General features: G+C 43.0%; 1 protein-coding gene across 1 annotated transcript in view; it reads left to right on the forward strand.

Moving 5' to 3' along the window:
* Window positions 1–13086, forward strand: part of LOC115459572 (calmegin-like) — a gene marked incomplete at its 3' end in the record, with an annotated part of 99505 nt that overhangs the window by 37466 nt on the left and 48953 nt on the right. Inside the window, exons 4-5 of the mRNA XM_030189383.1 lie at window positions 6269–6327; window positions 10326–10467. Of these exons, the coding sequence (XP_030045243.1) occupies window positions 6269–6327; window positions 10326–10467 (201 nt within the window). The remainder of the gene's footprint in view (window positions 1–6268; window positions 6328–10325; window positions 10468–13086) is intronic.

Genomic DNA, 13086 nt, shown 5'->3' on the forward strand with positions numbered 1-13086 from the left:
CCTCACAGGCCATTCTTGATTACATTACACAGGCTTCTAGTGAAGGAATGAATGTTATTTAGATTAATTTTGGTAAGTTTTTAAAACATTGAATGATGTGTCCCCAAGTTTTTGACTCATTTTGGGGCTCATTTTCATAACAGAAAAGCGTCCCAAAAGCGGCACAAAGCAGCAGATGGACTTTTTTTTTTTGCCACAACGTTCAAATCGCTATTTTCAAAACCCATTTTAAAGATGTCTTTCTATGCAGTTCGTATGCAGTGCATTCAGATCTCAAGGGGGCATGTCAGGGTGGGATTTTTCTGCCATAATGGAGCAAAGTAAAAATGTCCAAGGCTAAGTGAGATGTTTTGGCCTTTACCTGTTTCAAACATGACTAAGCCACAAAAAGGTGCCCTAAAGACCAAATGACCACTGGAGGGATTAAAGCATGACACTGCCCTCAGTAGTCACTAACCCCCTCCCATCTCCCATCCCCCCCCCCCCAAAGATTTGAAAGAAAAATTACATACGAAGTTCTATAACAGCTTCAGATGTTATGACCAGGTCTATTAGAACATCAGTCAGGTTCCTGGAAGTAGCCTAGTGGTGGGTGCAGTGTATTTTATACACAGTTCCATCGCTACCACAGCTTCAGTTCTGCAGGTACCTCTAACATCCAGTTCTTTCAGTGGGACACTGCTTATCCTCTGCCTGTTACTCTCAGCTTCTTCTCTGCTTGTTCAGTTCATTTCTATCTTTGCCAGAGGTGTGCAACTCTTTCTGTGCCCGTGGTGCGTGGCTCAGTTTGTGTGCTTTGAGTGCAAATCTGTTTGTTCTCATTGAGCACGGATCCTACTCTGCCTGATGAGCGCAGCTTCTTTTCTGTCCCTTGAACACAGTTCAGTCTCTGACTGTGGAGCATATTTTCACCTTTGCCTGTTGGGCACTGTTTCACCTTGTCGGTCAGCCCCAGCTTTTTTCTGCGGGTTGGATACAGTAACTTCTCAGCAACTGTGGCATACTGCAGTTTAGACTGTTAGACAAGACTTTCTTGTCTCCTGTTAGCAACCATTCCTGTGGCACCTTTTCTTGCCGTAGCCTCTTGGTGGCTGATGAGAAGCTTCTCCATTGCTGGAGTTTGAATTAGTCTCTGCTCCTTTTGTGGCTACTTGGCACCTTGGGGGTCTTTTCTCCACAGTGTGTCCCTCAATTCTCTTTCTTTTTTGTCTCCTTTTGTTCTCTTGGCTCTGTTCTTTCATCCCTAAGTCCAGAGCGAGCTGGTTGAGGAGTATTCTTTCTATGGTTGTACCCTGGTATGCTGCTGCCCTTTTCTTCATAGTTCTCCTGAAGAGACTAGCACTCCAGTTAGTTGGTTCTCTCGACTCTGGAGTCTCTTCTTGTTCTGTGGAGTTTGATTCTGTCACTAGGCGCGGGTCTGGGTGGTTCCTGGGCCTTGCTTCCTTCTATGAAGTGTGGTGCACTGTTTGGGGTTGCGTACTCCTAATACTTGTTAGGGTCGCTTCATCCGACCATCTTGGACTCAAGGCAGATCTGCAGGTTTGGGAGTTAGTCTTTGTCCTGCCAGGGTTGCACGACGCTTCAGTACGCTGGAATGTCCTACAGCACTGCCTACTTCATCTTCTCTATTCAATCTCCTGCCACTTGTTGTTGTGCCAGCTCTGTATGACTCCTGTTACTTGGGATCAGGGAATTCTTTCTCCGGATTCAGGGGTAGATCTCTATGTGCTTGAGCAAGCTCAGTATGGACCATTCCTTCCTGCTTACTTTACTGTGAGGGGAGGTTGCAGTTGCCTTTGGCCAAGCAGGAACAGTGAGGCTCTGTATATTGGCTCCAAGAGTTTGCCTGTTTGGTATTAACTGTGTTTTCTTCTAGACTTCAGGGCACCATTGCTTGGCTATTCGAAATACTGAACATTCCAGGCTGCACGATACCCTTAAGGGGCGGTTTACTTGGAACTATTTTCTCTGTCTCCTTCTGCTGGTAGATGGACACAACCCATTAGTCTGGACTGGTCTGGTATGATTAAAGGAAAGGAAATTATCAGGTAAGAACATAATTTTTTTTTGGGTGCATAGGGAGAAGAATGGCCACTAGGAAAAAGGAGGAGGTGATGCCTCTGTGTAAGACTCTGGTGAGACCGCATTTACAATATTGTGTACAATTCTGGAGACCGCATCTTCAAAAGGATATAAATAGGATGGAGTTGGTCTAGAGGGCAGCTACTTAAATAGTCAGTGATCTTAAAGCATATAGGGACAGACTTAAAGATCTCAATATGAATACTTTGTAAGAAATGTAGGAGAGGGAATATATGATGGAGACATTTAAATACCTGTGTGGTATAAATGCACAGGAGGCAAGTCTTTTTCAATTGAAAGGAAGGTCTGGAACTAGGGGCATAGGATGACGATGAAAGGGGATAGACTTAGAAGTAACCTGAGGAAATACTGCTTCACGGAAAGGGTGGTAAATTTGTGGAACATCTTCCCGGTGGAAGTGATAGAGGTGAAAACAGTATCTTGAATTCCAGAGAGCTTGGGACAATAAGTACATAAGTGTTGCCATGCTGGGACAGACCGAAGGTCCTTCAAGCCCAGCATCCTGGTTCCAGCGGTGGCCAATCCAGGTTACAAGTACCTGGTAAGATCCCAAAACATTTTATACTGCTTATTGTAGAAATAAGCAGTGGATTTTCTCCCAAGTCCATATTAATAATGGCTTATGGAATTTTCTTTTAGGAAGCTGTCCAAACCTTTTTTTTTTTTAAACCCCGCTAAGCTATCTGCTTTTCTCAGAGGACAAGCAGGCTCTGTTATTCTCACGTTGGTAGACGCCATCCTGCATTGTATGGCTCGGCAAATTTGCCAAAGAAAATTCCAGAGCTTTTAGGAGCGTGAGCCACAAGTACCTTCCTGCCCACTGCTCAAACGTGCTGCCTTAGTTTAATAGAAAAGCAAAAAAACCAAAACAAATAAAAGCACGGAAAAGGACAACTCCAAGGGGAGATGGGCGGGACAGAAGTCTGCTGTCCTAGGACAATACCTGCTATAGGTAAGTATCTTCACTTTCTCCGAGGACAAAGAGACTCTATTATTCTCACAAATGGGGAACCCCTACAATCTAGGCTCACCCAAACACCCAAAACAATGATGATTGGTTAATTGGGCTTTGCAACGGCGAGGACAACGTAGATTAACCTAAAACTATATACAAACTAGATGAGAGTAAAGCCTGGAACAGAATAAAATGGGCCTAGGAGGGTTCAGTTGAATTCTAGACCCCAAACAGATTCTGCAACACTGACTGCCCAATCCGACTGTCGCGTCGGGTATCCTTCTCAAGATGTGAATGTGTGGACTGAAGACCACGTTGCAGCCTTGCAAATTTCTTCAATGGAGACTGACTTCAAGTGGGCTACCAATGCAGCCATGGCTCTGACATTGAGCCATCACATGACGCTCCAAGGTCAGCCCAGTTTGGGCATAAACAAAGTAAATGTAATCCGCTAGCCAGTTTGATATGGTGCATTTCAGATGGCAACCACCATCCTGTTGGGACCAAAAGAAACAAAAAGTTGGGCAGACTATCTGAAAAGCTTTGTCTGCTCCATGTAAAAGGGCAATGCTCTCTTGCAGTCCAAGGTATGCAAGCTGCTTTTGCCAGGATGGGCATGAGGTCGGGGAAAGAATGTTGACAAGACAATCGACTGGTTCAGATGGAACTCTGCCACCACGTTCGGCATGAACTTAGGGTGCATGCGGAGGACTACTCTGATGTGATGAAACTTAGTATAAGGTGCATCCACTACTAAGGCCTGAAGCTCACTGACCTTATGAGCTGAAGTAACAGCCACCAAGAAAACGACCTTCCAGGTCAAGTACTTCAGATGGCAGGAGTTCAGTGGCTGAAAAGGAGCTTTCATCAGCTGAGTGAGAACATGTTGAGATCCCATGACACTGGTGGAGGTTTGACAGGGGGCTTTGACAAAAGCAAACCTCTCATGAAGTGAACAACTAAAGGCTGTCCAGAGATGGGCTTACCTTCTACACGTTGATAAGCACTAATTGCACCAAGGTGAACCCTGATAAGTGTAGAAGATATTCAAGCAGGGTCTGTGTAGGACAAGAAAGGGGATCTGAGGCCTTGCTTCACACCAGATGGCAAACCTCCTCCATTTACAAGAATAACACCTCTTAGTGGAATCATTCCTGGAAGCAAGCAAGACCTGGGAGACTCCCTCCGAAAGACCCAAGGAAGCAACTTCTAGGTTCTCAACATCCAGGCCATGAGAGCCATAGACTGGAGGTTGAGATGTAGAAGCAACCCCCTTGTTCTGTGTGATGAGGGTCGGTAAACATTCCCATCTCCATGGTTCTTCGTAGGACAATTCCAGAAGAAGAGGGAACCAAATTTGTCGCAGCCAGTACTGGGCGATCGGAATCATGGTTCCGCGGTCTTCCTTGAGATTCAACAAAGTTTTTTCCACCAGAGGTGTCTGAGTATATGCATACAGAAAGCCTGTCCTCCAATGTAGAAGGAAGGCATCTGACACTGTCGTATGCCTGAAGCCTGGAATAGAACTGAGGGACCTTGTGGATGATCTGAATGGTTAAAAGATCCACTAAGGGGGTTCCGGAAGATTTTGCAGGCTATGCCCATATTTAGAGACCACTTATGTAGTTGCATTATCTTGCTCAACCTGTTGGCCAGGTTGTTGTTTACGCCCACTAGATAAGTGATTTGGAGAAACATGCCATGTTGGTGAGCCCAATGCCACATCTGGACTGCTTCCTGATACAGAGGGTGAGATCTGGTGCCCCCCTTCTTGTTGGTGTAATACATTGCAACATGATTGTCTGTTTGAATTAGTATGATCTGATTGGACAGTCGATCTCTGAAAGCCTTTAGAACATTTCAGGTCACTCGAAGCTCCAGGAGATTGATCTGAAGATTCGTTTCCTGGAGGGACCAAACTCCTCGAGTGTGAAGCCCATCTACATTAGCTCCCCATCCCAGGATAGATGCTTCCATCATCAGCACTTTTTGCTGCTGAGAAATTTGGAATGGAAGTCCCAAGGTCAAATTGGAACAAAGTGTCCACCATTGAAGAGAGCGTACAAGCTCTGGGGGCCCCAATAAGTTAACTGGACATATAAAAAATGTCAGAAAAATTGCGATTTTAATAAAAGAAAATAAAAATGTATATTTATTTCTCAACATTTATATCCTGCATTAATTCTAGGGGGGTTACATCATTATGTAAAATTCTATGGGAATTACATTATACATAATCATAAAAACAGTATAAAACACAATCAATATAAAATAGACTAAAACAAACAAAAATCTTAAATCAAAACAACACCAAGAGGGTATGATAGTTACAAATCAATTTTATAGTTCTCTGCATCAGTGTTCTAGGCTTCTTGAAATAATAGGGTCTTTATTGAGGATTTAAATTATTTTAGATCTCTTAGGGATCAGATTTTATCTGGAAGTTCATTCCACATTTGTGGACCTCTTATATATAAAATAGAATTCCTATATTCCTCAAGAAAAACTAAACAAAATGAGGGTGCATCCAATATATTCAATGATCGTAATCGCAAAGCTTGAAAAGATTGGTGAAGATGTAAAGTAGATGCAATTACATTAGAAAGCTAGTCACATAGATCTTTGAAAACAAGCATTAGTATTTTATATTGAATATGAAATTCAATGGGCAACCAATGAAGAGCAACTGAAGTTGGAGTAATATGTTCAAATTTAGGTAAACCTTTATTTGTGCAACAGATTTTATGTAGACTGAAAAAAGATTTTAAGAATTATTTTTGGAACTCCCATCAGTATTCAGATATGTGCAAATAAACCACTCTCCTGTTCACTTTGAAGTCAGTTTTTCACAGTGAGATGCAACATTGAAATGAATTTTATAACCCTTTCCTAGCCTGTGGGTGTGGAAAAGTAGTCTAATGGTTAAAGTATCAGTCTGAGAACTAGGGAAGCCTGGTTCAAATCCTACCATAGCTCCTTGTGATGTTAGACAAATCACTCAAACTCTCCATTATCTCAGATAGATTGTAAGTTCTCTGGGGTCAGGAAAATACTTACTGTATCTGAATCTAACTTGCCTTGAGCTGAAAAAATGAGACCTAATCCAAAATCCCATCTTTTCCCTGTAAAAATTATAAAGAATGTGTAGATGCTTGAGGATTTATGTCTTTTATGGTGAAATTTTACTTTTTAAACATGTATTCTTTGTAGGTGGCTGTTCTCTAAAATGAAGAAAGATGGTGCAGATGATGACATTGCTAAATATGATGGTAAGATTTTGAACACGTATTTGAATTAACATATATTTTTTCATAGCCCTGGTTTTTTTTTTAACCTTGTAAGGTTGCTCTTTCAATTCTCATTTAGTTTTTACATTGCTGTCATATAATCCCCTTGCACACTCTTAGAGCAGAGGTTCCCAAACCTATCCTGGGGGAGCCCCAGCCAGTTGTTATAATCCTACTGGGACGGGTAGGGACAGGCATGGTAGCGACTGGGTCTTGCTCCTGGTTGGTCATGTCAAGGATTGGGCTGACATCTGAGGCAGCTGGCGTCAGATGCCACACCCTATTTAAGCCTACCTCTGCATGCATAGGACACTCTAGCATTATTTCCTTCAGCTGTGAGCTTACCTTGCTTCTGCATAGTCTGTGACTGTGGCACAGTGTGAATTCTCTTTTGTGTGGCTGCCATTGTTTCTTTCTTTGTGTTTGTACTTTGACTCTGTAGGAATCTGCTCCCTCTGATTGCTTTGCTGCTGTTCAGCTGTGTGCTGCTTCCCTGTGTGCTTTGCCTTCACTCTTTCCTGCCCTGTTTGCTGGGTGAGTCCATGGGAGCTTTCTTCCTTCGTTTAGGTTTCCCTTTAACCCATTACCTGCTGTGTCTGTTGCTTGGTTCTTGTGAGGACTGCTTCTCGTCTAAGCTGTGTAGCTTGAGCAGTTTTTCTGTGTAGTCTGCCTTAACCCTTTACCTGCTGTCTGTTGTTTGGCTCTTGTGAGGACTTCCTTGTACTGTTTCTCTTTGGGTGTGGTTCCTGTTTGAACCTGTGTGAACTACCTTTCTGATGTTTGAATCTGAGTGACTTTGTGGCACAGCCTTGCTTCTTTGTGTGGTTCCCCTTTACTTGCTGTATCTGATGTTTGAATCTGAGTGGCTTTGTGGCACAGCCTTGCTTATTTGTGTGGTTCCTCTTTACCCTTTACTTGCTGTATCTGATCTGAGCGGCTGTGTGGCACAGCCTTGCTTCTTTGTGTGGTTTTCCTTTTTGCTGTAGCTCTTGTTTGGATCCTGTGAAGGCCGCTTGTTCATTTAAACAGTGTGGCACAGCTTGAGCAGCCTCTCTGCATTGGTTCCCTTATTCTGGTTTTGTTAGTATCCGTGTGTTTGGTCTTGTGACCTTTTGTTGGTGACTCTGTGTGACACAGTGTGCGCTGCCTATGTGCCAGTCCCTTGCGGAACTTCTCTCTGTTCTTTCCCCCTTCCCTTTTGTGTGTTTTGGGTTCCAGTTTGGCCTTGCGGCCCATACGTTTGGACTCTGTACATGTGGGTTCCAGTTCAGCCTTGTGGCCTATACGAGTGGTCTATTTTCCTTTCTGGTGGTGCTCACTAGTCTCCCTGAGTGTGCCGGGCTTCATAGCCTGTTATCTCTGTATAGCGTGTGCTTGGTCTGCCCTAGGCCTCAGCCTAGATATGTCCTAGAACTAAGCCTAGGCCCGAGGGCTCACGATCAAACCTAACACCAGTCAGGTCTTCAGGATATCCACAACAAATATGCATGAGATGATTTGCATACCAACAGTGTATGCAAATCAATCTCATGAATATTCATTGTGGATATCCTGAAGACCTGATTGGCTGGGATTCCCCCAGGATAGGTTTGGGAATCACTGCTTTAGAGAATAGCACTCGCATGGTGTGATGAAGACTGTTTATTAGCTGACCACAGATTAAGCCAATGAAAAAGAAATGATGCCTTAAAGCACAGTAAAACAAAACAGAAGAACAAAGGTTTAAATTGTTCCAGTTAGTGTAGATATTCAGTTGCATTCCTTTTAGCCAAGGTCCAAATATAGGGTCTCAAATAGAGCTAGAAATGGTTCCTTCCTGGCTATTTGGCTTAGATTGAGAATCTGCGCAAAATGAGGGGTTAATGACCTACCACTGGATTCCAAAGAATGAAGGATTAAACCTATTGCTTATAAAAACATTTGACTTGAACTGAATATCTTTTATAAGCAACAGGTTATAGTATTATGGTATATATAGGAGCCAGTCTAGTTGGAGCTGTTCTCTAGTAGCACAGTTAAAGCTGCTGCTGTTGTATTACCGCAGCATGTCTCAGAGAAATGAGTTCTTATAAATATGAATAAAGTTAGTGTTTATAATGCCAGAAGAAACTTTTAAAAAATCAACTTTATCCCTTCACATTAATTGGTATGTGAAATTAGATCCTCAGATGGTGAAGCTGATACAGATGGTATATCAGCCACTCACCACATTCTTCACAGGTCCAAACTTTTAAATTTGTGAATGTCTCTCATCTTGAAACCCTTATACATTTATTGTGAAACACTTGTTTATCACAGAACCTTCTCATTACAAAAACTGATCTTAAAAATCTCTTGGTAGAAGTAACCCCTCCCGACATGATATGTTTTAAAAGTCTGCATCAGGGTCAAGGCACCTATAAAATGTAAACGTATGATAATCCTAACACTCAAAATTTAAACTTTTTCCGATTTCAGCAGCATGTGTATCACTTAATATTTGTATAAAGTATCAGATAAGCAGAGCACTCATGTTGTCCTTCCATAGATTACGGCTACTTGTGACTGCTTATCTAGTTTATTTGATTCAATGCCCAGTGAGACTCAACATTGAAATGAATTTTATAGCCCTTTCCTAGCCTTTGGGTGTGGAGAAGTAGTCTAATGGTTAAAGCAGCAGGCTGAGAACTAGGGAAGCCTGGTCCAAATCCTACCAAAGCTCCTTGTGATCTTAGACAAATCATTCAAACTCTCCATTATCTCAGGTATAAACTTAGATTGTAAGTCCTCTGGTTTATGTGGGTAGGATTAGGTGGTCTGTAAAATCACACCTGAATGAACATAAAATCCAAAATTCATAAGGGTGATAAAATGGCACCTCTTGTTACACTTTGAATTTCTTAAAAGCCATTCAATAGTAGATATCAAATGGTGAGTATTAGATGAAGTGAAAACTTGGAGAGAGGGTAGTAATTATGAGCAATATCTCAATTTTAAGGAACAGAAGTGGATCTTTGAGCTTCAATCTTATACCTTGGAAGGTCTAAATGAGGAACTAGAATAGCTGTCATTAATCTGAGCTTTCTGATTGGTCCATGTTATTCTGACCTTAGGTGGAGGTCAGAAGGAGTTAATGTAAAGGAAACCAATGTGATGCTGCCACCATTGTTGGAAGGACAGCAACATAGGTGTTCTGATTATCTAATACTTTATGCTAATATTAAATGTTATAAGTGCTGTTGAAATATGAAAAAGTTTGAATATGTTTTCAGAGTTTGTATTCTCATAATTTTATATTTTATAGGTGCCTCGATCCTGACGCACATTTACGAGACATATGTCGGGAAGGGTTAGTTCTATCAAGATATTTTTAAGATAAGTTTTTTGTAATGAGAAGATTCTGTGATAAATAAGTGTTTCCCGATAAATGTACAAGGGTTTCATGATAAGAGACAGAGATTTTCATAAATTGAAAAGTTTGGACCTGTGAAGAACATGGTGAGTGGCTGACATATCATTTGTATCAGCTTCACCATCTGAGTATCCAATTTCACATATCAATTAATATAATAACATAGTAGATAATGACAGATACCTGAATAGTTCATCCAGTCTGTTCAACATTTGCACTTATCAATTCATGGTTAAAAACCAACAGTGGATGTGGTATAAAATAGTTGATCCTGGTTCTGGGACATAGACAGTAGAAGTATGCTCGACAGTGTCCTTACATTCCAACTACGGGACAGTTATTAATGTAGCGGGATAGTTTTTGTTTTGTTTTGTTTAGTGATCTCTCATATTTGGATAGTGTAGCTTATAACACATATAATAGAGCTTTAAGCGTTATAATAGCAGAAGGGCATAGGTGTTCTCAAGTACAGTATCTTAAATAATCTTTTGTTGGTCCAATAAAAGGTATTACTGTCTTCAAAGAACCATCATCCTTGCCTTTGTCTTTTGTTCCATATCTTTTGTGTTGTTCATATGCCTCTTTTTAGGCAGGTGGGAAATAGAAGACCTGAAGGAGAACAAAATACCCGGGGATAAAGGATTAGTGTTAAAGTCAGTAGCAAAGCATCATGCAATATCAGCAATGTTAAAGAAGCCCTTTATTTTTGATGACAAACCTTTGATTATTCAGTAAGTATCCACATTTGTTAGTACATATTTAACTGTGCAATCAAAACCTTCAGGTACCTTTTGTGTCCGACTTGGTACACATTAACAGAACACAATAACTGAGGTACATATTATAATAAAGTATATTAGGCTTTACTTTGGGTTTAGCGCTAAAATTACTTCCCAGTAAATATGGATTTTAGTCTTTAAAAAATATGCTATAGTGGCCTATTTTAGTTCACATTCCATGCAAATACTTGGGAAATGCCTGCATATTGAATTACTTCCAGTGGAGCAGAGTGCTAAAAATTAGCAAGTGTCTCCATTCCCATTAACATTATTGTTGGCATTAACTCTAAGCTGAAATAAAGTTTTAACATTCTGAGAAGTTCTAAGAGAAGAGGACATTTCCCTGGTAAGTGAACATTATTTTGCTTTGTGCTTTGGGAACTTAAAGATTCGGAGTTAAAGGAGGAATTGTAGATTAGAGATAGGGGATTTAAAAGAGGAATTGTAGGTTAGTGATAGAATAAAACTATAGAACAGCAAACTTTATCAACTAATCTCCATATTCTCTTCTCCCTAGTTTAAAACTTGAACTTTGTACCACAGCATTAACAGATAGCCTCTACTAGCAGGCACAGAAGGACCCAGTTTAGTCTTCATCCCACCCACCCCTAGCACAACTCATTTGTAATCAGTTATTCTACCTACCTATCCGTCCTATTACTACCTATCCATCCTATTATTATGTTACTAGTGTGAAAGGCCCGTTTCAGAGAGGAATGAAACGGGCGCTAGCACCGCTTCCCCCCCCCCCCCCCCCCCGATGTCTGCGCTGCCACTGTCCCCCTCGCCCTCACCAAGTCGCCGCCGCTGCTCCCCCCTCTCCGTGCGGCCAGCAACTGTCTCCATCCACAGAGGTGGTGCGGCGGTCCAAAATCAGCAGCAGGTGTTTTAACGAAGCAGGCGAGGCACAGCAGGAGGCCATCAGGACTGGCAGTTGGCTGTGCAGCTGGTCCTCACGCCTGGACATCAGTACCCCTGGAGAAGGGCCCTGTAGGAGCGATGTGAGGCGAGAAGAGCGGCTGCAGAGCTGTACTGCAGCTTCGGGCAGAGATCGGAGCGGCACGGCAGGTCTGTTGGGTGTGTGTGTGGGCGGGACTGGAGGGAAAGTTGCTGGGCGGAGGGAGAGGGGTGTAGGGTGAAAAGGCACGTTTCTGACACAAATGCAACGGGCGCTAGCAAGCTTGGTCTCGGAGTGTGTATGTTTGTGAGAGTGTGTGTGGGAGTGACTGTGTGAGAGAGAGCGAGTGAATGCGCGAGTGTGTGTGTGACAGAGTGAGTCTGGGTGCGAGTGTGTCTTTGAGAGAGTATGTGTGTGAGGATGACAGTGTGTTTGTTTGAATGAGTATGTGAGATACAGTGAGTGTGAGAGAGTGTGTTTCACACAGATACATTGTGTGAGAGAGTATGTGTGCGATACACAGACTCTCTGTGAGACCGAGAGAGTGTATGAGACCGAGAGTGTGTGTGAGTGACTGTGTGACACATAGACAGTGAATGTGATACAGTGTGAGACATAGTGTGAGAGTGAGAGAGAGGAAGACACTGTGAGAGTGTGTGTGTGACAGAGATACCTGTCCCCTCAGGACCCCCTCTCAGGTCTCAGGACCCCCTCCCCCTCTGTGTTCCCCTCCCCTCCCTTGTGGTCTCAGAACCCCCTGCCTCCCCCCCCCCCCCCCCCCCTCTGCGTGGTTGGCAGCACCGTGTGTGAGTGAGAGAGATTGAGTCTGGGTGTCAAGTGTGTCTATGAGAGTGAATGTGTGTGTGATTATCTCTCCCCTGCCCCCCTCCATCCACCCAGCTATTCTCCTGTCTCCCCTGCGCCCCCTCCAGCTACCCAGAGATTCTCCTCTATCCCCTGCCCCCCCTTTTGTCATCCATCGATTCTCCTGTGCCCTGCAGAGTGAATGTGTAGAGAGTGTTGTTGGCTTCTGACAGTGGCAAACCTATCTGAGTCCTGCGCTTTATATCTAAGTGGCAGCAGCAGCAGTCTGGAAAATAGGGCATACAGAAGAGGTCAGTTGTCAAGAAAAGCATCAAGTAACTCCCATTTCTCTGTACACCAGTTTTACGATTTCCACTCGCAAGGACTATTTAATGCTAGTTCTCCAGCGAAGGGAGAGAATAAGCAGAGAGAGGCAGAGATGCAAGTCCCTGTTGTTGCTTTAAATGTAAAGGGAGGGAGGGAGTGGTTGACCTTCCCTGCACTCATTTTCTCTGACATTGCAACTGAGAGGAAGGGTGTTCTGTGCTTTGAGATCCTCAGCCATGCCCTGAGGATACAGCGGGGGGTGGGGGGGGGGAGGGGAGGGGAGCAACCCGGTCAGCAGGAGAGGAGCAGATCGGAGCTTGCTGGCTATGTTTCCCTACTCCTTACTCCTGCCTGTGATTCGTGAAACCGGATATCTACACCACCATGCAAACGGAAGTGAGGCTTCATTAGAACGTTGGTGGTGCCTTTTATATATATAGATACTTAATTTCCTACTTTACATAACAAAATTCTGTGTTACCTATTACTATGTAAGCCGCATTGAGCCTGCTTTTAGTGGGAAAGTGCGGGATACAAATATA

The sequence above is a fragment of the Microcaecilia unicolor genome, unplaced genomic scaffold, assembly GCF_901765095.1.
Source record: "Microcaecilia unicolor unplaced genomic scaffold, aMicUni1.1, whole genome shotgun sequence".
Taxonomy (NCBI): domain Eukaryota; kingdom Metazoa; phylum Chordata; class Amphibia; order Gymnophiona; family Siphonopidae; genus Microcaecilia; species Microcaecilia unicolor.